Source organism: Aquarana catesbeiana, linkage group LG07, assembly GCF_042186555.1.
Source record: "Aquarana catesbeiana isolate 2022-GZ linkage group LG07, ASM4218655v1, whole genome shotgun sequence".
In the NCBI taxonomy this organism is placed as follows: domain Eukaryota; kingdom Metazoa; phylum Chordata; class Amphibia; order Anura; family Ranidae; genus Aquarana; species Aquarana catesbeiana.
In genome coordinates this window covers 283,560,193-283,587,635 of record NC_133330.1, presented here as the reverse complement: position 1 = coordinate 283,587,635, position 27,443 = coordinate 283,560,193, and the positions used below count along the sequence as shown (strand labels likewise).

At 42.9% G+C, this 27,443-nt stretch overlaps 1 protein-coding gene across 4 annotated transcripts in view; it reads right to left on the bottom strand.

Annotated features, from left to right (window-relative positions):
• Positions 1–27,443, bottom strand: part of COP1 (COP1 E3 ubiquitin ligase) — a 333,947-nt gene that overhangs the window by 272,197 nt on the left and 34,307 nt on the right. For 2 of the 4 annotated variants that reach the window (XM_073593409.1, XM_073593408.1), the window contains exons 3-5: positions 14,223–14,320; positions 4,575–4,682; positions 1,535–1,599 (exon numbers count right to left, since the gene is read on the bottom strand). In XM_073593409.1, the coding sequence (XP_073449510.1) occupies positions 1,535–1,599; positions 4,575–4,682; positions 14,223–14,320 (271 nt within the window). The remainder of the gene's footprint in view (positions 1–1,534; positions 1,600–4,574; positions 4,683–14,222; positions 14,321–27,443) is intronic. The other 2 variants (XM_073593411.1, XM_073593412.1) reach the window with 2 other exon arrangements.

Below are 27,443 nucleotides of genomic sequence, written 5' to 3'. Positions count from 1 at the left end.
GCTGGTCATCAAATAAAAGAAAGAGGCCCAGGAAGTGGGGAGGAGTGAGGACAATGAGACCTGTGTAAATATTGAGCTGCCTAAATATCTGGAGTTACTAACCGATTTATTGTGCATTTTTTACCCTTCTTTTTTTTTTTTTTAATATTACATGTTTAGATTGAGTTACCTGGCTTGCGACAAATTTAGACTGATTTTTGTTTATAAAGGATTGGGCAAAAGAACACTGGGGGATATTAATTCTGTCGCATGGCAGCACAATGCTAAACAGGGACAGTGAGCAGCATCATGAGACAGATTACAAGGTTACAGGCATAAAATTCCACCTTTGGCTGCTACTGAAACATGACCCTGACCACTTTATTGCAAGTCTGTTTAGAGTGAACATCTGTCTCGCCCTCAAGCGATATTAAAGGCATTTTTTTTAAATTTCTTTTTAAAATAACAAACATGTTATACTTGCCTGCTTCTGAGCAGTGGTTTTGCACAGAGCAGCCCTGATCCTGCTCTTCTCGGGTCCCCCGCCGGTGCTCCTGGCTCCTCCCTTCTGCCGAGTGCCCCCACAGCAAGCAGCTTGCTATGGGGGCACCGAAGCAGGCTCGCTCCCAAGCCGCTGCCCTGGGTGTCCATTCACACACAAAGGCATGGTTTGGCCTCACTCCCTCTCTCTCCTCTGCTGCCTCAGCCAATGAGGGAAAGTCCCTAGAGAGCCGAGGCTCTTGTGCACACCACTGGATCGCAATGCACAGAGAAGGTTTTTTACCTTCATGCATAAAAAACTTTGGCTTTTAGAACCACTTACAGCAATTATCTATCTGTCTCTGATCTATGCAAACTGTCACATTTGGCTGCCCAAGAAGATAGACACTAAATCTGTAAACCTGTTGCAGAGTCTTTGCTGTGAAGACACAACCTGATTTGCAACTAACTGTGTTGCTAATTTGCGTGACAAATGAACCGTCTTGACTTTCTTTTTTTTTTTACGATGACAGCCACTATAAAACATCCCCTTGCAGTAATTGATTCTAAAATACCCAATTTGTGACAATACACACCTGCATAGTTCTCAATGTGAATAGCTGAAGCCAACACAGAATTTTTTATGCCTATTCTAGATATGAACTGCCCAACTGAGTGCACAGTGTATTTTAAAAAATGACTTCAGTATCTGACTGACCCAACTATCAAGTCTTTTAGGTTAAGTTACCACCAAGATTCTACACACCTGGGGAAATGTTCCAACACCCTGCAAGGTTTTTCTCAGAAATGGAGGACATTGATAAACAAAATCCTCATCCAGAGTATGATTCAGGAGAGGACGTAACAAATCAAAAAGATAATAGATTGCAGCTTGTCTCACACAGGTCTGTTAAATATTCTTTCCACTAGAAAGTAGCGCTCGTTAGGAATGAAGTACACAGCTGAAGGACTATTAGCCCATGCTGATATGCAGATCAAATAAGCCATAACCACATGATGGCATTTTGTAAACATATTAGTTATTTGCACAGTTGTCTTAACTAGGAGAGCTTACCGATGGGTCCAGCTTTAGGCGTTTGTCATCAAACCTCTGCTTTTGTTTCAGAATTAGCTCATTTACTGAAAAAACAAAAAAACAAAACAAACAAAAAAAAGGCAAAAAAATCAGGTGACTCGATGCAGAAACATACACCAGAAACTTACAAAATGACAAAGACAATATAATTTTCCTATGCCAATACCAGAAGAGTAAATTTTTGCATATCTGTTTTAAACATAAAATTTCAGTAAAAAGGCTATAGAGCATTCAAATAAATCTTAAACCAAAACTTGATTATTTTGCATCTTACCGATCATTAGATGTGGTGAATGCATTCGTTTTATGTATTTGGCCTCCCCCTTTGTGATCACCTGATGATCCGGCCAATAACACGCCTCACACTGTATTAGGGTTCCTACATTGTAGATGAAGGAGCAACAGAGAAACCTTTGGACAGCAGCATTTTTAATCTATGGAAAGGGTGGTGTTAGATGTACTGGCAGATGTAGGATGCACCGACTGAAGCCAAACTTCATTTAACACTTCTAAGGCTTTGTGCACACTGGACATTTTTATTGCTGCCGTTAGGGGCGTGACTTTTTTTTTCTGCCTCTAAACCCCCCTGCATGTTAGCTTATGTGGTTGATTTACTAAAACTGGAGAGTGCAGAATTTGGTACAGCTGTGCATGGTAACCAGTTTCTAACTGCAGCTTGTTCAATTAAGCTTTGACAAAAAAAAAAACAAAAAAACTGGAAGCCGATTGGTTTCTATGCAGAGCTGCACCAGATTTTGCACTGTCCAGTATTATTAAAGTGGTTCTAAAGCAGAAACATTTTTTACCTTAAAGCAAGGAATGTTTACATGTCAGCATCCCCCCCCCCCTTTTTTCTTACCTGAGCCCTCATTCAATCCAGCACCGTGCATGTCTGCAGCTTTTCTCTCCTCTCACTTCCGGGTCTTGTGGCTTTGCTGGGGCACCGGGAGCCATTGGATCCCAGTGCTGTCAATCAAAGCTAGTGACGAGGGAGCAGGAGGAGGGGCTGAGTCCCACTGTCTGTGTCAATGGATCTAGCAGCAGGGCTTGGGATTGATCACTCATGTGGGGGCACTGAATAGAGAGGAGCAGCCAGGAGCGAGGAGGTTCGCAGCCGCTCTGTGCAGTTCCACTGCACAGAGCAGGTCAGTATAAACAGGTTTGTTTTTGTTTTTTACATCTTTACATTCGCTTTGAGGTAAAGAATGTTTAGGCATTGGTTTTGGTACTTCACCCCCACCCGCTTTTACTTACCTGAGCCCTCATCAAGATCAAGTGCTGTGCATGTCTGCAGCTTTTCTCTCCCCTCACTTCCGTGTCTCACTGGGAGTCAGTGGCTTCCACTGCTGTCAATCAAAGTGGGGTCGAGTCTGTGTCAATGGATGCAGCAGCAGGGCTCTGGAACAAGCACACATAAGTGCCCCCATGGGAAAGTGGCTTCCCATAGGGGCACTGGACAGAGAAGAGGGGCTAGGAACGGCGGCAGGGAACTCGAGAAGATGAGGTTGGGGGTCATTCTGTGCAATTCCATTGCACAGTGGCGGCAAGTATAGAGCCGTTTGATATTTAATTTTTTTTTTAATTACCTATATAATTACTTTAACCCGTGTGTCCTTACACATATATGCGTTTAGGAGTTTAGAGGCAGAAAAAAAAAAAATCTGCCAACCCGTCCAGGAGCAGTGGCATTTTGGCAGAAAAATGCTCGACGGGTGTAAACCACTAAGCATGTTTAGCGCTTGAGAGTTAATTCATTTTCTTAAATTATTATTCTGGCCAATGAAAATAATGCCCAAGTGTTTGGCACATCGAAACATGTCACACGCGTTTACAAAAAGCGTTTTTTTCTGCCAAAACACTACTGCCGGAAGAAAAAGGCATCTAGGAGAGATGTGTGCATGGGGCCTAAAACCGTTACAGTAACAGGTTTTTCCTTCTTGGTTAAGCGTTTTGCATTATTAAATACAAGCTCATCACTGTAAACACTCAGTGGTTATAGAGGTTGTAAACCCTGTTACACCACTTGTACCTATGGGTAAGCCTAAAATAAGGCTTACCTGTAGGTACTGTAAATATCTCCAAAACCTCGTCATTGGCGCATGTGCACTGAAGAAGCGGTTCGCTCGTGCCGCTTCTTCAGCAGCGTGCTGTGACCAGCGGCTCCCGCGCGCATGAGTGACGTCATTGCGGCTCAGGCCAATCACAGCGCTGAAGCCCACAAACCCGGAACACTGGTAACAGTGGTGTTCGGGGCCGCTGCAACAGCTTTGATCTAAGGTGAGTATTTCATAATGAGCTAGTATGCGATACAAACCTTTGTCTTACAGGGGTTTTTTTTTTTTTTTTTTTTTCCGGGTTTACAACCATTTTAATGGTTTGTCTCAATCCTCTAACAGATATTTGCAGGACAGCTTGTTCCGTTGCAAAACGAAAAAAAAAAAAAAAAAAGACCGATAGTATGACCAGGTGAAAATAAAAGAAAGGAAGCCTGAAAAGAGGAAACTAATACAGCCACTACATCTAAGAATTGGTAAGCTGCACTATAATCAATGTTTGTTTTTGGGTTTAATACTTCTTTCAGGGCTTACTTCTTAGCAGGCTTCGTTTTCTACGATTTGTCTCAGTACTTACAAAAGTCTCCATAGTTCCTCCACTAATTTTTTCCCCACCAATAATTTTTAACCCTGATGGAGAGGGAAGATCACTGAAATATGTCAGCATTTATAAAATATTTACTGAAAATCACCTTATTTTAAGAGTGCCATCTTTTCTTTTTGGACTGCAGGCATTTCCCTTTTGAGGGATATATTTGTTAGATCTACTGAATACATTGCAGTTTACAAAAAAGACTTGGAGCATATGGTGAGGAGCGCCTCGTACAGATCATCATAGAACTCAGCGTTTCTTGATTTTAATACATTATCATCAAGCAGTAGTCTTGACTAGAATTGCTGAGTGGAAGTATGTCTACCACTTTAAAGCGGTATTAAACCCAAAAATGTAATATATTGCAGCTTACCAATCATTAGATGTGGTGGCTGCATTCGTTTTCTTTTCTTTGATTTTTTCCCTCCGTTTTCTCTTGATCTGGCCAGTAATGCACCTCCTGTATTAGTGAGACACAACTCTAGATGTATGAGCACAGGAGGCAAAACAGACAGCAGCATTCAGTCTGGGGGGAGGGTAGTGTTAAATGTATTAGCAGATTTAAATACACTAACACACTGAAGCCAAACTCAGCTCACACTTTTTTAATCACTTACAGCAAACCGTGATTTTTTATTTTTTTTTTTCTTTTGGGATAAGGGTTTTGAATTCATAAATAAAAACTGACCAATGTAAGTGCTCCTGTCGGCATTAAAAGGTTTGTCTCATCCCTGTAATTGTTGCAATCTGCTGGAGAGCTTGTGCTTTTCAAAAACAGACTTGATGACTGGATCACCAGATGACAAAAGAAGAAAGAAAGCCTAAAAAAATTAAAGCTAAAAGCTTCATGTACACTGGCAGCTCTTGACCGCGGCCGTGGAAAACCACAAAATCCTAATCCTAACGCAATTCTTTCGCGTTCAGGAGAGGGAGGTTTAACCTCACCTAAACACGGCAGCTGGTAAACTCTGCTAAAAGCTTATGTGTACATGGACACAGACTTTTATGGAGTGGGAGTTTAGGAGCTTTGGCAAAAAAAAAAAAAAAAAAGCCAAAAGCTCCAGAACTCAAGTTTAGGAGCTGTCGAGGAGCTTCCAATGTACATGAAGCCTAATAAAGCCATCAAGTCTAAGAATTGGTAAAATGCAATATGATAAATATTCTCTTTTGGGTTTAATGCTGCTTTAAAACCATGGGTCAAACTAGAATCCGACTTGAGCAATACCATTCCCCACAACTTACTTTGGAGTCCCGTAAATCAGAGAGAACTCTCACTTCAGACTTCACCACTGACCATCTCATTGCTAGCGATAAGAAATTCTCTTCACACCCAGAATAAATGGCAATAAAATTCACCCTCAGTGCCCTTATTAGGTCATACTAGAGATTTACAAGAGACTAGGAGAGTCTTACTCTTTCAGTTTAGCAGTATAAAATGTGACCATACACTGATGAACCCATATAGTATAATCAGAACCTAAAGATTCCCTTATGGCTAAAATGCTGTACAGAACTTCTTAAGTGTGTCCAACTAACAGCACTGTAAAAACCTGCCCAATTGCAGCAAAAATGGAAGTGCTGTTGGTCAATTTTTAAAAAAAAACTGTAACCATTGTATATTTACAAATTTCCAGAGAAACTGGGATAACACCTAGTTTATACAGTGCCTTGAAAAAGTATTCATACCCCTTGAAATTTTCCACATTTTGTCATGTTGCAATCAAAAACGTAAATGCCCCTTATTGGGATTTTGTGTGATAGAACACCACAAAGGAGCGCATGATTGTGAAGTGGAAGGAAAATGATAAATGGTTTTCAACATTTTTTATAAATAAATAAATATGTGAAAAGCATGGCATGCATTTGTATTCAGTCCTCTTTACTCTGATACCTCTAACTAAAATCTAGTGGAACCAATTGTCTTCAGAAGTCACCAAATGAGTAAATAGAGTCCACCTGTGTGTAATTTAAACTCAGTATAAATATAGCTGTTCTGTGAAGCCCTCAGGAGGTTTGTTAGAGAAACTTAGTGAACAAACAGCATCATGAAGGCCATGGAACACACCAGACAGGTCAGGGATAAAGTTGTGGAGAATTGTAAAGCAGGGTTAGGTTATAAAAAAAATATCCCACGCTTTGAACATCTCACGGAGTACTGTTCAATCCATCATCTGAAAAATGAAGAGAGTATGGCACAACTGAAAACTTACCAAGACATGGCCGTTCATCTAAACAGACAGTGCAGGCAAGGAGAGCAATAATCGGAGAAGCAGCCAAGAGGCCCATGATAACTCTGGAGGAGCTGCAGAGATCCACAGCTCAGGTGGGAGAATCTGTCCACAGGACAACTATTAGTCGTGTACTTCACAAATCCGGCCATTATGGAAAAGTGGTAGGAAGGAAGCCATTGTTGAAAGAAAGTCATAAGAAGTCCCATTTGCAGTTTGCGAGAAGCCATGCGGGGACAGAGCAAATATGTGGAAGAAGGTGATCTGGTCAGATGAGACCAAAATTGAACTTTATGGCCTAAAAGCAAAACGCTATGTGTGGTGGAACACACCATCCCCACCGTGAAACATGGTGGTGGTAGCATCATGTTGTGGGGATGCTTTTCTTTAGCAGGGAAAGGGAAGCTGGTCAGAGTTGATGGGAAGATGGATGGAGCCAAATACAGGGCAATCTTAGAAGAAAATCTGTTAGAGTCTGCAAAAGACTTGAGACTGGAGTGGAGGTTCATGTTCTAGCAAGGAAAGGACCCCAAACATACAGCCAGAGCTACAATGAAATGATTTAGATCAAAGCATATTCATGTGTTAGAATGGCTCAGTCAAAGTCCAAAACTAAAATCCAGTTGAGAAACTGTGGCAAGACTTGAAAATTGCTGTTTAGACGCTCTCCATTCAATCTGACAGAGCTTGAACTATTTTGCAAAGAAGAATGGGCAAACAAACATTTCACCCTCTAGATGTGCAAAGCTGGTAGAGACATACCCAAAAAGACTTGCAGCTGTAATTGCAGCAAAAAAGGTGGTTCTACAAAGTATTGATTCAGGGGGCTGAATACAAATACACGCAACACTTTTCACATATTTATAATTTTTCTTTCACTTCACAATTATAAACTTGTTGCCCTCCAACTGTTGCGAAACTACAAGTCCCAGGAAGCATTGCAAGTTGCTAAAGAGCTACAAGCATGCCTCCCAAAGGAAGAGGCATGATGGGACATGTAGTTCCGCAACAGCTGGAGGCCCACAGGTTGAGCACCCATGGTCTAGCACATAAAATCACAAAATACATTTACGTTTTTGGTTGTAACATGACAAAATGTGGACAATTTCAAAGGGATATGAATGCTTTTTCAAGGCACTGCATTTGTTACAGCGAGGGGAAAAAAGTATTTCATCCCCTGCTGATTTTGTACGTTTGCCCACTGACAAAAAAATTATCAGTCTATATAATTTTATTGGTAGGTTTATTTTAACCGTAAGAGACAGAAGGACGAAAATATCCAGAAAAGTACATTTCAAAAAAAGTTATAAAATGATTTGCATTTTAATGAGTGAAAATAAGTATTTGAGGTCAGACGTTTCTTGTAGTTGGCCACCAGGTTTGCACACATCTCAGGAGGGATTTTGTCCCACTCCTGTTTGCAGATACTGTCCAAGTTATTAAGGTAACTCAAACCTTCAGCTCCCTCCACATATTTTCTATGGGATTAAGGTCTTGAGACTCGCTAAGCCACTCCAAGACCTTAATTGTGCTTCTTCTTGAGCCACTCCTTTGTTGTCATGACCGTGTGTTTTGGGCCATTATCAAGTTGGAATACCCATCCATGACCCAATTTTCAATGCCCTGGCTGAGGGTAGGGGGTTCGCACCCAAGATTTGACGGTACATGGTCCCTTCCATTGTCTCTATGATGCGGTGAAGTTGTCCTGTCCCCTTAGCAGAAAAACACCCCTAAAGAATAATGTTTCCACCTCCATGTTTGACAGTGGAGATGGAGTTCTTGGGACCATAGGCAGTATTCCTCCTCCTCCAAAATTGGCGAGTTGAGGCGAAAAAGTTTGATTTTGGTCTCATCTGACCACAACGCTTTCACCCAGTTCCCTTCTGAATCATACACATGTTCATTAGCAGACTTCAGATGGGCCTGTACATGTGCTTTCTTGAGCAGGGGGACCTTGCAGGCGCTGCAGGATTTCAGTCCTTCAGAGCGTTGTGTTACCAATTGTTTCTTGGTGACTATGGTCCCAGCTGCTTGAGATCATTAAAAAAGATTATCCCATATAGTTCTGGGCCGATTCCTCACCATTCTCATGATCATTGAAACTCCAGGAGGTGAGATCTTGCAGGGAGCCCCTGAGCGAGGGAGATTGACAGTTATTTTGTGTTTTTTCCATTTGCGAATAATCGCATGAACTGTTGTCACTCTCTCACCAAGCTGCTTGGCTGTAGCCCATTCCAGCCTTGTGTAGATCTACAATCTTGTCCCTGACATCCTTGGACAGCTCTTTGGTGTTGGCCATGGTGGAGAGATTGGAATCTGATTGATTGCTTCTGTGGACAGGTAACAAGCTGAGATAAGGAGCACTCCTTTTTAGGTGAGTGCCCCTAATCTCAGCTCGTCACCTGTATAGAAGAAACCTGGGAGCCAGAAATATTGCTGATTGATGGGGGATCAAATATTTCACTCATTAAAATGCAAATAAAATGTATAACTTTTTTGAAATTTTTTTTCTGAATATTTTTGTTATTCTGTCTCTCAATGTTAAACTAAACCTACCATTAAAATTATAGATTGATCATTAATTACATTGTCAGTGGGCAAACGTACAAAATCAACTGGGGATCAAATACTTTTTTCCCCGCCCTGTACATAATCTCAATTAGAAAGCATAATAAAAATGTTACTTTGTCTTAACCAAGGGTTAAAGAACACAAGGCTTGGGTTGTACTTTGTAAGTTAAAGTGTTACTAAACCCACAACAGTAAAATCAGTCTGTATATGCAGTAAAGCATACTTGTTATACTCACTGTGGAACCTAAGGGGTTATTCTCAGTTGCCCGGAACGCCCCTCCTCATTGGCTGAGACAGCAGCAGGGCCCCCCATTGACTCCCGCTGCTGTCAAAATCGGTCAGCCAATGAGGAGAAAGGGGGCGGAGGCCGCAGCTCCGTGTCTGAATGGACACAGGGAGCTGCAGCTCAGCTGCCCCCATAGCAAGCTGCTTTCTGTGGGGGCACGCAACAGGAGGGAGAGGCCAGGAGCACCGATGAGGAACCCGAGAAGAGGACCTGGGCTGATCTGTGCTTTCCAACTGCACAGGGCAGGTAAGTATGACATATTTGTTATTTTTAAATAAAAATAAAAAAAACACAAGACTTTGCATGGTTCTTTATTTCTGCATATTTAATTGATATTGTTTGGGAGATAAATGTATTTGTATTAGCAAGGTAATTTTGTGTGTACGTTTAAGGGAAGCGCTGCACTACATACACATTGTAAAGTAGTTTTCTTATCCTTCCCCACTTCCACTGTGCTGATGCCTGCACTGACATTTACATGAAGACCAGCACAATGTACAACAGCTATACCCAGCTGGAGGCACATCCTTTAAGTAGGTCTTTGTTGCAATGGGATGACCCAGAACCAACCCATGCTGTAGTGTACACACAGCACCTTGCAGAGGCACTACTCATCACAGTGCCTGCAACCACCTCCTCATCTCTACTCCACCTGCACTCCCTTTAGCACCATGCCTGAAACCTCTTCACCACTGTGCCTTAATGCTACCACCCACCTCCTTCCCTCTGTGCATTCAATACTGCAGCTGACTCAATTTCATCTTTCCCTACATCATACCTGAACACCAACCCCCAGTCAATCCCCTGTTTTTACCATCTTTCCCACATGTTAACGGCTAAAACCAACAGCCAGTACTCCATACTCCTACTACTTGACCTCTCTGCGGCCTTTGATACTGTTGACCACCCGCTCCTTCTCAATAAACTACATTCCCTTGGCCTCCGAGATTCTGCTCTATCCTGGTTCTCTGCCTATTTATCACAGCGCTCCTTCAGTGTCACCTACAACTCTGTCTCCTCCTCTCCTTTGCCCCTTTCTGTGGGGGTCCCAAGGCTCTGTTCTTGGACCCCTTCTCGTCTCCATCTACACCTCCTCCCTTAGTCACTTGATAACCGCCCACGGCTTCCAATAACACTTATAGGCCGATGACACCCAAATCGATCTGTCTACTCCTCACCTCACTCCTTCAGTCTCCTCTCGCATTACTAACTTACTAACTGACATATCAGCATGGATGTCGCACCACTTCCTTAAACTAAATCTCTATAAAACTGAGCTATTAATATTCCCCCCGCCATGACTTTTCCATTAAAATCAACAATGCAACTATCAGTCCCTCCCCTCAAGCCCAGGGTACTAGGTGTAATCCTAGACTCCGACTTATCATTTCAGCCCTAAGTCCAATCGTTGTCAAAAGTTTGTAGAATTCGCCTCCGTATCATCTCTTAATTTCGCCCCTTTTTAACAAATGAAACCACCAAGCTCCTCATTCACTCCCTTGTTATCTCTCGCCTTGGCTATTGCAACGCTTTTCTCGCCTGCCTCTCCATATGCTATCCCCTCTTCAGTCTATCATGAATGCTGCTGCCATACTTATCCACCTTACCAACCACTCTGTCTGACAACCCTCTCCTCCAATCCCTACACTGGCTCCCAATCACCCAGCGAATTAAATTCAAAATACTAACCACAACATACAAAGCCATTCACAACTCTGACCCAAGCTACATCACCAATCTTGTCTCCAAATATCATCCAAATCGTCCTCTTCGCTCTTCTCAAGACCTCCTAATCTCAAGCTCTCTCATCTCCTCCTCCCATGCTCGTCTCCAGGACTTCTCCAGAGCCTCTCCCACCCTCTGCTACCTTCAGGCGATCCCTGAAAACTCATCTCTTCAGGAAAACCTATCACGTCTCCAACTCTTCTACCACTTCCATCAGCTCATTCCCCAGTTACCACCTTTAGTACCACCTGCCCCACCCTATTAGACTGTAAGCTCTTCTGAGCAGGGCCCTCTTAATCCTCTTGTATTTTATTGTATTATAACTATATTGTCTCCTTTTTTGATTGCAAAGCACTGCGTAAACTGTTGGTGCTATATAAATCCTGTATAATAAAAATAACGTTTCTTTTGCCCTTCTATAATTAGCCTGTTCAATGAATGAGCACACTTTTGCTAGTACCTATTAAGGATATTAAGGCTCTTGTGATCTATGGCAGCAAGCTCATGTAAAACAAATTCTTGACAAGAAGAAAGTGAACAAACATAAAAGGTGGCAAACGCACAGAAGTCTTCTGCGTTTACAAGAGACAGCTTTGCAGCTTCTGGATGCAACAGATACCTCACGGTGGGGACAGCACCCTAGAATCAGAGACAGAGAACGATCTTCATGCAAGACAGCGCCGCCTACACAGGGAGGTATAACAGAGCCAAATACACAGGTATTTGAGAGATCTGCCTACATAGGCAGAGGTAGGAGAGGGTACAGATGCAAGCAAGCTTTGGGGAGGGGGGGTTGCACCCTGTACACAGCCCACCCCTGCACTCTGCACCCTGTGCACAGCCCACCCCTGCACTCTGCACCCTGTGCACAGCCCACCCCTGCACTCTGCACCCTGTGCACAGCCCACCCCTGCACTCTGCACCCTGTGCACAGCCCACCCCTGCACTCTGCACCCTGTGCACAGCCCACCCCTGCACTCTGCACCCTGTGCACAGCCCACCCCTGCACTCTGCACGTAGCTTACTTTTAAACTCTGCACTGTACGCAACACACTCCTTAATATTAAGAGGGAAGCATTGTAGTCTTACAGACACAACCAGCCCTTTGAGGGCAACCATACTGCTGATGTGGCCCATGATGAAATGGAGTTTGACATCCCTGCTGTAGGGAATAGGCCTGAACAATGACCTGATTAATTCACCTAACAATGGTGGAACAACAAGCAGGATGTCCCCCGCAAGAGAATCAGAAAGAATAAAAAAAGAGTCTAAAAGGGAGGCCGTAGCCGACAGATAAACTCATACAGCATTAACCATAACCAAGCAGTGAAGAGAAAGACCTCTCTAGGGTGCTTAGGAACAGGCCTGAAAGATGGCATGAGGACATCCAGGTTAAGGTGAAAGGAGGGGAAACACCATGGGCAGAAAGGAAGCCTTAGGCCGCTTTCAAACGGGGCGGATCCACTCAGCGGACTCCACCACCTCAGCGGGAGATCGTTCCGTTGATCCCCGCTGAGCCAGCAGATGACAGGTACAGGGACAGACCTGTCAGAGTCCCACTGTCATTTGGCTACAAACGCTGAACAAAGTACCAAGGAGGAGCATCTTACACAAGATACAGTGCCCAAAGCAACTTCACAGACCAGACCTGCCTCTTCCATCATTTTGCAGGGTTTGGATACAGTCCCAGTGGCGTGCCTAGGTTCTGAATACTGCGCAAAAGAGCTGGTACGTAGCCAAGTTGAAAATATAAACAGATCAGCAAATAAAAAACATCACCTAAGAACACTGGCCAAAAAAAAAAAGGATCAGTAGGAGGGGCTATATGGCGTTCCTTACAGTTGTTTGCCAGTGTCCATTCACTCAAAAGGTAGTAACATATTACATAGTCGTCTAAGAATATCTCTGTGTCCTGTACAATTAAATAAAGAAAAAAATTAAAAAAAGGAAGAAGTTTCTTTTTCTAGTGGTTTCTTTGGAGCAATGTACAATTTGGGGGAACAGACAGTTTTTGTTTTGTTTAGTTGCATTAACATACAATGTACCACACAAGCCTTGAGATCAATACCCCTCTGTTGGGGCAGACAGTGCACACAGCTAGTTTACAAATGAACAAAAATCTGCCGCCACAGTACAGACATGGATAACTAAACGTGATCTCCACAGCCCCAACAGCCTTAACATTACATAGAATGGGAAAGCTTCAGATTTAAAAGTAAAAATGTAAGTTATGCTATGTGAATGGGAATGTGTAACAAGTATAATGTAAGAGTTATCCTCCCAATTTGGCTACAAAAGTAGAAATGGGCATAGAGAAATACCAACAGTTCTAATGCAAAAAAACGTTAAAGCGGAGTTCCACCCAAAAGTGGAACTTGCGCTTTAAGCACTCCTCACCCCCTTACATGTCTTTTTTTTTGGGGGGGGGGGGGGGGGAGTGGGTACCTGGTTTTGACAGGTACTTCCGGTACCATTTCCTGCTACAGTCGTCTCGACACCTCCTCTCCCCCTAGACAGCCCGCCCCTCACCCTCTGCAGTATTCTGGGACACATCACAGGTCCCAGAAGATTGCCTGGCCACTAGGAGAGCGCAGAGTGACTCGCGCATGCCCAGTGCACACCCGGCTGTCAAGCCACAAGCTGTCACAGCTGGGTGCCCACACTTGCAATGAGAGTGCCGTGGTGAGGAGGGGGAGAGGAGTGAGGCTTTGGCGGCCGCATCGCTGGACTGTGGGACAGGTGAGTGTCTGTTTAATAAGATTCAGCAGCTACACTTTTTGTAGCCGCTGACATTTAATAATCTTACAAATTAGTGGAACTCCACTTTAAAGCCGAAATATCTAAATATACACAGAAAATAAAAAAGGGAGATGTTTTTAATCTACAAAATATTTGTATTTCTGTCCTTCCAGTCCTGAGATACACATAGCTCAACCACACCGAAGTCCTTACAGTGACCCGATTTTTTTTCCCAGTTCACTTACAGGTCACCTCCCCATCCTGTGACCAGACAGGGAAAGGGGAAACATCCGGCTGATGAGTTCATCACTCACTCTGCTCACTCCTTCTATCACCAGGCTTTGTACACTGTAGCACAATTGATTGGCTCTTTATGCTCCTTCCCCCTCCACCCAGCTGAGCTCTACTGTATAGGGAGGCCAATACCAAGTTGAAACCAGATACCCAAATTGCTTATTTTTCAAGTACTCACCTAAAAAGTTGGGGTAAAGGTGGTCAATGTTATCAACAACATAGTTGCACTTTGGGCAGCGGTTATTGTCCTCCAGACTTTGATGGATACATTTGTAGCTGTAAAGAATAAAAAAATAAATAAATAAAAGTTACAGATTTCCATTGACTTTACTTTCTGCATACCTGTTCCAGGTCAGTTATCCAAGGCCCCATTCACTTCTGGTGATTTGGGATCTCAGGCAGAATCGCTGCAATTCCAAATCACACTGCAATAGTGGCAAAACGCTCCACGTTTATTTTTATTGGCACCTAAATGCGGCGAAGTTCTGCTGCAACTATCTCTCGATAAATCATGCAGGCAAACCGCATTGCACAAAGCTTGCCTCCCTAAAAAGAGCAAGAGCTTGTTTTGAGTAACAAGCGCTGCATGATTTATCATGCGGCAAAACTACACTGTGTTTAAATGCCATTAAAAATAAATGGCACCCAAACACGCATGGTGCATTTTGCCACTACTGCAGTTTGCGACATTTCGAATCGCCAGATGTGAATAAGGCCTCAGGACGTTTGTGACTTCCAGACACTTTCAGATGGAGGTCAGAGTTGTCATGACAGGTTTTTCATGAAATAAGCAGCTCTCAAAATTAATTAAAAAAAATAAAATTAAAATAAAAAAAAAAGCGTTCACAGACGAATACCTTTTTCATAATGAAGAGCCCTTCTATATGTGCCAAAGTCCTTAAAATGTAAGTATATTTTGTAAAGTGAAATGTGCAAAGTTATTTTGTAATAAACACAGAATGTCAGTAATGCTGCATTCCATCTACTATACCCGGAAGGGGACATGGAGTCGGCCGGCCTCTCTCCCTACCATACCGCGGTTCCTGCATGCATAGCTGGATGGACACACTGCACCCGGAATGATACTGCACAGATGAGCTTACTTGTCATGTTTTACCTGCGAGTGTTCCATTGATGTTTTGCCATTTTTACACCTCATTAAATATTGCACTTAGAGGCGCCTCTCTGTTTTTGTAATTCTGGAGGTCAGGTGGCCTCGATCCTCCTCTTCTCAGGTCCCCTGCAGGCGATCTTTGGTTCTTCCTCTTCTTCGTGTGTCCCCATGACAAGTCATTTGCTATGGGGGCACATGTGTCTGCTCACTCCTGAACTGTGTTTATGGAGCCACGCTCCATAGGACACATACAGCGGGGCGTAGCCCAGCCCCCACTTCCTCCTCACTGTATTTGATTGACAAGAGTAGGAGCCAATAGCTCCTGCTGCTGTTCGAGGTCCTGTGTAAAGAGAAAGAAGGGAGAAGAGATGCAGCCATCCACAGCGCTGTATCTTTTCTCCCCACTCTTCCCCTTCACACTGGAAAGTGGAAGGAGAGCAATATAAAACATTTTTTACCATAATGCAAAGAATGCATTAAAAATGTAAGTTCACCTTTACAGAAAAATCTAAGATGAACTTACACAGGACCCCCTCCTCACCCAGTCCCGCTGACCTGGACTGCCGCAATCTCCCGTTCTAAGCCCCAGTATATCCACATCAGGAGCCTGGGGCTTAGAAATCCCCTCTCCATCGCCGAGTCTGCTCCATAGCTGACAGGACAGGCCATGCAGCTGCTGATTGGTCGGCGCCGCCGATGCGACGGCACTGACCAATTCGAATGCTCCAAAACGTGCCCCTGATGAGGCCGGTTTTGGACATTCAGCTCAGGCGATTTCTAAGCCCCAGAACTCTGGCGCGGATATACTGGGGCTTAGAACCAGAGACTGCCACGGTCAAGGTCAGCGGGACAAGAGGGGCGAGGAGGGGGACCTGTGTAAGTTCACCTTAGAGTTTTCTGTAAAGGTGAACTTACCCTTTAAGGTAAAAATAGTTTTTAGCTTCAGTATCACTTTAAAGGCGGAACTACACTGCATCTGAGCACCACAAACCAAAAGTGCCATTTAATGAATTTAAATACTCAAAGCAAACTCCCCCATCTATTCATGTCTCCATGATTTATTTTGCTGAGAAACAGCCCCCCCCTCCCCCCCTTAGCATTTCTGACCATGGCCATCTTGATTAACCACTTCAATACCAGACAGACTCTTTCCCCCCTTCCTGCCCACGTCAATTTTCAGCTTTCAGTGCTGTCGCACTTTGAATGACACTTGTGCACATTTTAATACTTTTTCCACACAACTAGAGCTTTATTTTGGGTTGTGTTACTTTTTTTGCCAATTAAAAAATAAATAAATAGAAAAGTTTTTTTCCATTTCAGTTATAAAAATTTTCAAATAATCTTTCTTCATAAATTTAGGCCAAAATTTATTCTGCTACATTTCTTTGGTGAAAATAATCCAAATCGGTGTTTATTGTTTAGTCTTTAGTAAAGGTATACAGTCCACAAACTATGGGATATATTTGTAAATCGATCAATCCTGATGTACTGATGGCAGATTTCATTTCTTGAGGCCAGAAAATTCCAGGACAGTGCAAATATCCCTAAATGACCTTTTCTGGAAAGTAGACAGTCCAAGGTATTTAGTGGTGAGTTTTTGAAATGTTTTCTCACTAGTAATGTGTAATATTACTAGTGAGAAAACATGTAATCCCCCTTCCCCTCCCCAGTAATCTTTAAAAAGGATTCCGCAAAATACCTGATTTTACAGCATCGCTGTGTGCCCGTGTGACCTCCCACCGCTCTCCTTCCCAAACTGAGCACTACAGAGGGAGGGGCTGCGTTTTTCCCGCTGACATCAGCGCTGTGAAATTAGGTATTTTGCAGAATCATTTTTTAAAACCACAGATACTGCACTGTATATCTTCATGTAAGAGGGGATTACATGTTTTTTCACTAGTAATATTACACAATTTACAACCACTTTAAATAAGCTTTTATTACATTTTTTTAAAACTTTAAGCTTTTTTTTTTTTTTTTTTTTTACATACTTTCATACATTCTAGGTTGAGGCAATTTTATTTTTTCACTTTGATTGCAGTTACAGTGACTATCACTGTAACAGCAATATTTTGAACTATCATGAATGGTTTTCATTCAGAACTAGTGATCTGTAATTGGCTACAGCTAAATCACATGGTACAAGGTGCTGCGATTGGCCCAGGTACCATGTGATAGCTGTGTGCCAAATACAGCATCACAATACTAAGAACAACTGTTATAAATTAATAAACCCATAAATAACAGTTGTGTTGACACCGAGATCATTTGATTGCATAGCGCTCACGCAACATCCTGACCGCTCAAAGCGTCCAGTTACCGCAATCCGCTGTGTTTGGTGGGCACAGCAGTCCTGGAAGTGGCTCGCGGGTGCGCATGTGTTGGGCGACATACAGGTACTTTGCCTGGCCTGCAGCTGCTTCCCGCCCGCCCACAGTAGAACTACTGTGGATGGACAGAGTGGTTAAACTGCATTTATAAACAAAACATTTTGGATAGAGTAGGGAAGAGATGAAACCTGTATTTTTTTGTGTTTCCCATTGAGGAAATTTACCTTCACAGGCTGTCCTGCAGACATGAAAGAAAATATCTACAAAGTGAGAACACCCTACCTAAACGGCTGTTGCCAGAACAGGTGTCCAGTAGAAGATTTGTTCTCACCTCTTTCTCTACCGACAGCAATAAAATGTTGAATTCCCCAACATTTTACAGTCACCTGGACAAATAGATGATAAATCTCCCCTATTTTTCTTACACACACACACACACACACACCTTATTCCTAGTCACCATTTTCCTTTTCCTGTCTGAATAATTGCTCAGAAAGCCTGATGGTTACAGTATGATGAACTTCCGACTTGTGGGTCAAATGAACAGACTAGCATTCCTTCTCCACCACCAACTATTTCTCAGCTTCCAGAAGCAGTTCAATTCTTATGAGACTGCAGCACTGAAGGAGCTGAGATTCCCAGTTACAGCTGCAGAATACTTCTGCTACACGTCAACTGTTATCCATAGAGGTCCCTGAGCGGAGCACACGTCTCCAGGCCTGCATGCTTGGCACCATGCAACCCCACCTATCTAAAGCGCAGATGTGAGGATTGGATGATTACTGGTAGTAACCATTTTTAATGGTATGAATCATAATTAAATATCATTCCCTATAGTGATCCTTTGATACAATTACCCTGCTTAATTGCAGAACAGTGTTTTTTTTTCCCTTTAATGGTACCAAGCAATTGACAGAAAAAAAAAATGCTCTCAAAATAAGAAAAAAAAAAAAAAAAAGGAAGGAAGGAGGAGAATGAAAAGTTCCAGCTTTAAAAGCGCTGTTGGCGAACCTTGGCACCCCAGATGTTTTGGAACTACATTTCCCATGGTGCACAAATACACTGCAGAGTGCATGAACATCATGGGAAATGTAGTTCTAAAACATCTGGGGTGCCAAGGTTCACCATCACTGATACAGGGTATAAGAGTGTCCCATTCAGTGATAAACAATGAACAGAGTCATAAAGAAAAGTGTAGAAAGAGCAAAGGCATATCAGCAAACCACGCGGTGTACTGACGATCCCGCCAACACTACATTACTCCATAACACCATGAGGCCCCTTCAGTAACAAAGGGCTTAAGATGAGCCGCGGAAAAACAAAAACATCTTTCCCCCTCTGTATTCTCACAGAACATGGACGTATTCCAGGGATAAAACTTCTCCAATGTCAGGGAGGCAGCTGCTATTAGTTTTAAAAAGGTCTAAAGGTCTTTAGTAAAAAACAAAAAAAACAAAAAAAAAAAAAAAAAAAAAACAATAAAACAAAACACACAGTGCACCATGCACACACACACACACACACGAAGATATGAATCCAGACTGACACCTGGATATGATTTTACAAAGTCTGCTTTTAGAAAAAAAAAATTGGAATAACAAACTTGGGAATTGTATGTATGTTTAGCACAGGAGCATTAACATATAAGCAGGAAACGGATTTTTACCTCCTCTGCTGTAAGATGTGCCAGTACGACCTCCTCCAATATTGTGCCACAAAACACTTATGCAATTTGAAGTCTTGAGAACAAGGTTTGTTCTTGTAGCACAGATTACTGGTTCAAAAAGTCTTTTTTTTTTCCTTTATTTTAATCAAAACAAAGATTATATTGTAATATGAAAAACCATGTGTGACTAAATACACTTTGTTTTGGCAATGCCCAGCCTCAGCCCTTGCCATCTAAAAAGGAATTTTGACTTGACTATAAATTCCACATCTTGGACAGGACACGGGCTGAGCCTTCATAGTCCTTGGGTTATATGCCGTTGGTTGGACACTGGCAAGCTCTTGAGGACACATGCCCTGGGCACCCCCCTTACAACCCCACCGTGAGTCCTCAGTTTTGTAGCAAGCAAAGCAGAGTAACCCAAGAACAGAAGAGAGGGTGGCCCATGTCATGTACGCCAAGATGTAGGATTTACAGTCAAAATTCCTCCCATTATAATCATACAGTACAGGACACAGTGCTGAGTATTCATAGTCACTGGGATGGTACCAAGCAATACATGAAAAGGGTGGGCAACAAGGCAAAACAGAACTGTGCTAACAGGCCCAACAACAAGGGTCAATCATTTGAAGAAGATTGTATGTCCAACTGGTAAAACTTTGAAAAGGGTACGAACAGAGGACCAGGTAGCAGCCTTACAAAGCCAGCAACAAAGGCCTGGTGCCAAAATGCCCAGGAAACACCCACCAACCTTGTGGATTGGACGTGCAACAATGAGGGAGGAGTTTTGTCCTTAAAACAGAACTAATCCTTCCTTTCCAGCCAAAAAGCTGCCATCTTAGCCTCGATCTGCAACTGTCATGATGCTGTACATGTGCACAATTCAAGCGCCAGCCATTTGATTTGACAGCATGCCGAGAATAAAACTTTTAAGCCGTTAAATGGATAAATTTATCCATTTACGAAACCGAGATTAGCTGCGATCCTAATGATTACAGCTCATCTCAGATCATTAGCGGTTAATGAAACAGAGATGATCAGCACAGAACATGTTCTTCACTGATCATCTCAGCACACAATCTGTCAATGACAGAAACAGAAAAACAGCCAGTTTAAGAAGATGTGACCTTCAGCATCTCACTGGCAATCTCTGAATTCTCCCTCCCAGATTCTCCAGGCCAGTGGTGGAGAATTGCCGGAGAAGATGACGGACTTCTTTCTTCCTCAAAGCCCCAAGGCGGTAAAAAAAAAAAAAAAAAAAAAAAAAAAGACCCCCTGCCTTTCACAAACTCCCCAAAAACAGTAGAGCATGTTAGAAAACTAGAAAAACACACACACTTAATTGTCAAAAGTATTGTTACACCTGACCAGGCCATTTTTTTGTGATACGGCACTGCGTTACTTTAACTGACAATTGCAAGGTCGTGCGACGCTGTACCCAGATAAAACTGATGTTTTTTTCCCACAAATACAGCTTTCTTTTAGCAGTATTTGATCAACTCTGCAGTTTTTATTTTTTGCGCTATAAAAACAAAAAAACAATGTTTTTTACTTTCTGCTATAAAACATATCCAAAAAAAAAAAAAAAGTGTAAAAATCGAATTTCTTCATCAATTTAGGCAAATATGTATTCAGCTACATAAAACCCAGTAAGCGTATATTGATTGGTTTGCGCAAAAGTTACATCGCCTACAAATAATGGGCCATTTTTATGGAATTTTTATTTATTTTGTTACTAATAATGACATTGCAGCGGACAAATCTGATACCCGACACTTTTATGGGGACCAGTGACACAAATATAGTGATCAGTGCTAAAAAAAAAATATGCACTGTTACTGTACTAATGATACTTGCAGGGAAGGGGTTAACATCAGGGGTGATCAAAGGGTTAAGTATGCTCCTTGGGAGTGCTTTCTAACTGTGTGGGGGATGCTCTGACTGGATGAAGACAAAGATCGGTATTCCTGGAACAGGAACACAAGATCTCCATCTTCTACCCTGTCAGAATGGCAATCTGCCTTGTTTACCCACTGATTGGCATCCCGTGTCCAATCAACCCGCGATCGCGTCACCCAGTGGCTATTGTACGAAATGACGCACAGGTACATAATGTCGAGCAATAGACCTGACATGCCTCAGTAAATATGCGGTAGGCCGTCTCAAGTGCTTAATGGTATCCCAGTCTTAGTCTGTAGGGTTCAATATTGAGTTGGCCCACCCTTTGCATCTATAACAGCGTCAACACTTTTGGGAAAGCTGTCCACACGGTTTAGGAGTGTGTCTATGGGAATGTTTGACCATTCTTCCATAAGCGCATTTGTGAAGTCACACGGATGAGGATGAGGAAGGATGAGAAGGCATATCTCGCAGTCTCCGCTCTAATTCATCCCAAAGGTGTTCTATCGGGTTGAGGTCAGGACTTTGTGCAGGCCAGTCAATTTCCTCCACCCCAAACTCACTGATCCAAGTCTTTATGGACCTTGCTTTGTGCATTGGTCCAAATCACTCTAGAGTAGGGATGTTTTTTTCAGGGGTTGGGCTTGGCCCCTTAGTTCTAATGAAGGGAACTCTTAAGGTGTCAGCATACCAAGACATTTTGGACAATTTCATGTGCCCAACTTTGTGGGAACAGTTTGGGGATGGTCCCTTTCTGTTCCAACATGACTGCGCACCAGTGCACAAAGCAAGGTCCATAAATACATGGATGAGCGAGTGATTTTTTTTTTTTTTTTTTTGTGACCGGTTCTCTTTAATGAGACATGCAGGATCTCAAAGACCCTGCATATCCTGTGCTCCACTGAATGTAATGCAATGCACAGCATTACATTCTTTCCCAGCCTTGATGGCCAGGGAAACTGTCAACGGGACCCAAAAAATTACCTCACACATCACTTCCGGGTCAACAACTAGATGGGGAGGAAAGCGGACATGTGTGTGCACTTTTTCTTCCTGCATGTATGCTGTGGGGATTGGAAATCTATTAATCCGTCCATCTATCTATCCATCCGAGTAAGAGGCATTTGAAGTGAAAGCAGTTTGTCTTCATCCCCAGAGAGGTAAAAACCAAGTGGCGAGACCTACTGGTAATGCAGGGATCACGGCTAATCTACGAGGGTGGAGGATTCACACTTTACATTACATGTCACGTTGGTGATTGAAGTGGATTTCAATTGGATGTCGTTTCTTTGAGATTTTTAGATATACACTGGATGATTTTTTTGAACACACATTTTTTGCACAATTGTTTGCACTTTTATTGTTTTTTCCTTTGATATTTTTGGATATACACTGAATTGTATATTTGTTGTACACATTTTTTGAACAGTTGTTTGCATTTTTATTATATTGTGGTTATTTTTTGGAAGATGCGCTACATCATTCTGTTGTCTATATTAGTTCAAAAGGTCTGAATCACTTATGGGTGTTGGCTAGAAACTTTTCTAATTTATTTCATTGACGTATTATTGGATTGCGCAGATTATTTATACACTAATTTAGTGTGAGGTACTGAGGAAAAACGGTCTCCTCTGAGAACGCCCACAAACTTAGCGGCGATAATTCACAGCTGCTTAAAAATCTGAGACTTATGTGTTTCACAGATTTTCTGTTACTGTAATCGCGCTATGTCTCACAAGATTACAGTAACAGGAGGTGTTCTCCACAGTTGGAAGCATTAGTAGATGGCTTCACTCCTCAAAAGGAGAAGCGATCTACACCGTTTCATAAACAGGCACTCAGAGGAAAACGATGTCCTCTGCGAATACCTGAGAACTCAGCAACAGTAATTTACCACTGCTTGATAAACAGACACCTTAGTTACACTTTAAAAAGCTCCAGAGAGGAGTTGTCTTATCCATTGAGCAACGTTGGACTTGAAAGCAGGATAGATCTTGCAAGGTCTGGCAGAGGGCGCCGCTCTGTGCCAGATCACATACCTATAGGTACACAGCAGGAGCCAATCAGCAGGCCCGATGGACGCAATGTCCGCCGGGACCCTCCGACCACTCGGGAGACAGTCTGTAAACAGACTGCTGTTCTGTGAGAGGGGAATGTACTGATCCTGTGTTCTTGCTAAGCAGGAACACTGATCTTTACCTTCCCCCAGTTAGTAACCTGTCCCTAGGAACACATTTAACCCTTAGATTGCTCCTGATGTTAACCTCTTCTCAGCCAGTGTCATTTAATGGTGCATGTTTTTTAGTGTCACTGGTCCCCAAAAAGTTTCACTTGGTGTCCGATTTTATCTTCCTGCAATATTGCAGTCCTGCTATAAAGTCACTGATCGCCACCAAAAAAAAAAAAAAAAAAAAACATAGTTTTTAAATGCTGTAACTTTTGTGCAAACCAATCAATGTACGCTTATTGGGATTTTTTTTTTACCAAAAAATATGTAGCAAAATACATATTGGCCTAAATTTTTATGAAGAAATTAGATTTTTTTTTAATTGGGTATATTTTATAGCAGGAAGTTAAAAAAAAAATTTATATACATACATATACATACACACACCGTATTTATCGGCGTATAACACGCACTTTTTTTCCCCTTAAAACCAGGGGAAAATCGCAGGTGTGTGTTATACGCCGATCCCCTGCGATCCCGACCTGTCACATTTTCAAAATCGCCGACCGCGATTTGAAAATGGCGCCGAAATACACAGAGCCAGTCCTCGGCTCTTTCCAGCGGCTGTCGTTCATTTTCGGCTCCACTCGTAGTCCCGAGCGGAGCTATCCGAACCTACTCAGCTAGGTTCGGATAGCTCCGCTCGGGACTACGAGTGGAGCCGAAAATGAACGACAGCTAGGTTCGGATAGCTCCGCTCGGGACTACGAGTGGAGCCGAAAATGAACGACAGCCGCCGGAAAGAGCCGAGGACCGCTCTGTGTATTTTGGCGCCGGCGGCGCCATTTTCAAATCGCGATCGGCGATTTTGAAGCCCAGAATGGCTGGGATCACTGGGGAAGGCTGCACTGGGGAAGGCTGCACTGGGGAAGGCTGCACTGACAAGGCTGCACTGGGGAAGGCTGCACTGGGGAAGTCTGCACTGACGAAGTCTGCACTGACGAAGTCTGCACTGACGAAGTCTGCACTGACGAAGTCTGCACTGACGAAGTCTGCACTGACGAAGTCTGCACTGACGAAGTCTGCACTGACGAAGTCTGCACTGACGAAGGCTGCACTGACATGGCTGCACTGACATGGCTGCACTGACATGGCTGCACTGACAAGGCTGCACTGACATGGCTGCACTGACATGGCTGCACTGACATGGCTGCACTGGGGAAGTCTGCACTGACAAGGCTGCACTGGGGAAGTCTGCACTGACATGGCTGCACTGACAAGGCTGCACTGACAAGGCTGCAATGATGGGCGTTTAAATGTAAGTTTTTTTTCCCTTCAACTTCCCTCCTAAAAGTTTTTATTTCCTTAAAATTCCCTCCTAAATTGGGGTGCGTGTTATACGCCGGTGAGTGTTATACGCCGATAAATACGGTATATACACACATACATACATACAGTGGCTTGCGAAAGTATTCGGCCCCCTTGACCTTTTCAACCTTTTGCCACATTTCAGGCTTCAAACAAAGATATAAAATTTTAATTTTTTGTGAAGAATCACCAACAAGTGGGACACAATTGTGAAGTGGAACGAAATCTATTGGATATTTTAAACTTTTTTAGCAATTAAAAAACTGAAAAGTGGTGCGTGCAAAATTATTCGGCCCCTTCAGTGCAGCAAACTCACTCCAGAAGTTCAGCGAGGATCTCTGAATGATCCAATGTTGTCCTAAATGACTGATGGTGATAAATAGAATCCACCTGTGTGTAATCAAGTCTCTGTATAAATGCACCTGCTCTGTGATAGTCTCAGGGTTCTGTTGAAAGCGCAGAGAGCATCATGAAGACCAAGGAACACACCAGGCAGGTCCGTAATACTGTTGTGGAGAAGTTTAAAGCCGGATTTGGATACAAAAAGATTTCCCAAGCTTTAAACATCCCAAGGAGCACTGTGCAAGCGATCATTTTGAAATGGAAGGAGTATCAGACCACTGCAAATCTACCAAGACCTGGCTGTCCCTCTAAACTTTCAGCTCAGACAAGAAGACTGATCAGAGATGCAGCCAAGAGGCCCATGATCACTCTGGATGAACTGCAGAGAACTACAGCTGAGGTGGGAGAGTCTGTCCATAGGACAACAATCAGTCGTACACTGCACAAATCTGGCCTTTATGGAAGAGTGGCAAGAAGAAAGCCATTTCTCAAAGATATCCATAAAAAGTCTCGTCTAAAGTTTGCCACAAGCCACCTGGGAGACACACTAAACATGTGGAAGAAGGTGCTCTGGTCCGATGAAACCAAAATCGAACATTTTGGCCACAATGCAAAACGATATGTTTGGCGTAAAAGCAACACAGCTCATCACACTCAACACACCATCCCCACTGTCAAACATGGTGGTGGCAGCATCATGGTTTGGGCCCGCTTTTCTTCAGCAGGGACAGGGAAGATGGTTAAAATTGAGGGGAACATGGATGCAGCCAAATACAGGACCATTCTGGATGAAAACCTGTTGGAGTCTGCAAAAGACCTGAAACTGGGACAGAGATTTATCTTCCAACAAGACAATGATCCCAAACATACAGCAAAATCTACATAGGAATGGTTCACAAATAAACGTATCCAGGTGTTAGAATGGCCAAGTCAAAGTCCAGACCTGAATCTAATCGAGAATCTGTGGAAAGAGCTGAAAACTGCTGTTCAAACGCTCTCCATCCAACCCCACTGAGCTCGAGCTGTTTTGCAAGGAAGAATGGGCAAGAATTTCAGTCTCTCGGTGTGCAAAACTGATAGAGACATACCCCAAGCGACTTGCAGCTGTAATCGCAGCAAAAGGTGGCTCTACAAAGTATTAACGCAAGGGGGCCGAATAATTTTGTTTGTGTTTTTTTTGGGGGGGGACGACAGACATTTTATTTGGTTACAGCGTCGCACGACCACGCAATTGTCAGTTAAAGTAAAGCAGTGCTGTATCACAATAAATGGCCTGGTCATGAAGGGGGGTAAACCTTCCGGAGCCAAAGTGGTTGGGTTCTGGTTTAGTACACTGGAGGCAGTATTAGCAATTATGTCTCATGACAAGTGGTTAAAGAATTCCTGACTGCTTCTATATACTAATCTCTAGTTATTCCAGTCTATGGTGACAGCTGGTATTACAGACATTTATTAAAAGTCATAATTATTATTGTGAACGTTTGATATTTACAATTGAGTATCTGGTGGCAGAATAAAGAGTTGACTGCGTAGTTAACCCAGCAACAATCGCTCTCAGTCTGCTGGCACTTAGGGCTGGTTCAGTGCGGTGGGGCGAGATCAGCAGAGTCATGATGCGCCAAGCTTGGCACCATGCACAGTTTCCTCTCTCTTTTTTTTTCTTAAATGAACTTTTTTTTTGAGAGGTCACACAGACATTTCAAAGTTCAATTGCCAGCTGCGCAGTGCGAGGCAGTGGATTGCTTTGCACTGTGCTGCGCTGATAAAAAGTGTAATTCTTAACACAACACAAAGCATTGCAGTAAGTACACAACGCCATCCGTCTGCCTTTGCAGCTTAAGGGGGTCAAATGGAGGGTAGTAAAAATGCAACTTCATAACCGTTTTTAGCGCTCCCAAAACACAAGTGTAAACTTAGCCCAAGTTCCAGCATGAGAAGACATTATGGGATGTGCAGTTAAAGCAAGGGCAGTGATAACGGTTTGTCTAGTGCTCTAGCGGTGTTTGAGGGCAACATATAAGCATTGTTACATGTTATCACCATGTTGCTGTATAGTGAGTTATGCATAATTGTAGCCCCAACATAGACCTCTGTATGTGACTAATGTGCAGGAAGAAATGGAAGTCTTCTAGAGCTTCCTTTGATATTTAGGAATGCCAAGAGGGCAAAAAAAATAAAAAATTCTTGTGGCGACATTTTTTGTTTATTTTCCTCCATAGAGGGGAAACTGACAGTAAAAACCTCAGCCTCCCAATGAGTCCTGGCTATAGACTGTCAGAGTTGAGAAATCCCTTCTTTCATCAGTTCCCAGAGTTGGAGGAAAAATAAAAAGGCAGCTCATCAATGTTTGAAGCTGCTCTGCATTAAGACATTTATCACCCACCATGTTTTGATTTTCTGGTTTAAAAATGTATTTACTATTGTGAAATCACACAAGTCATATAGACGGCCTTTTAACATGTCTGCTGGCACAATCACACAAACAACCACCCTATTCTGTTAATTTAGCCACA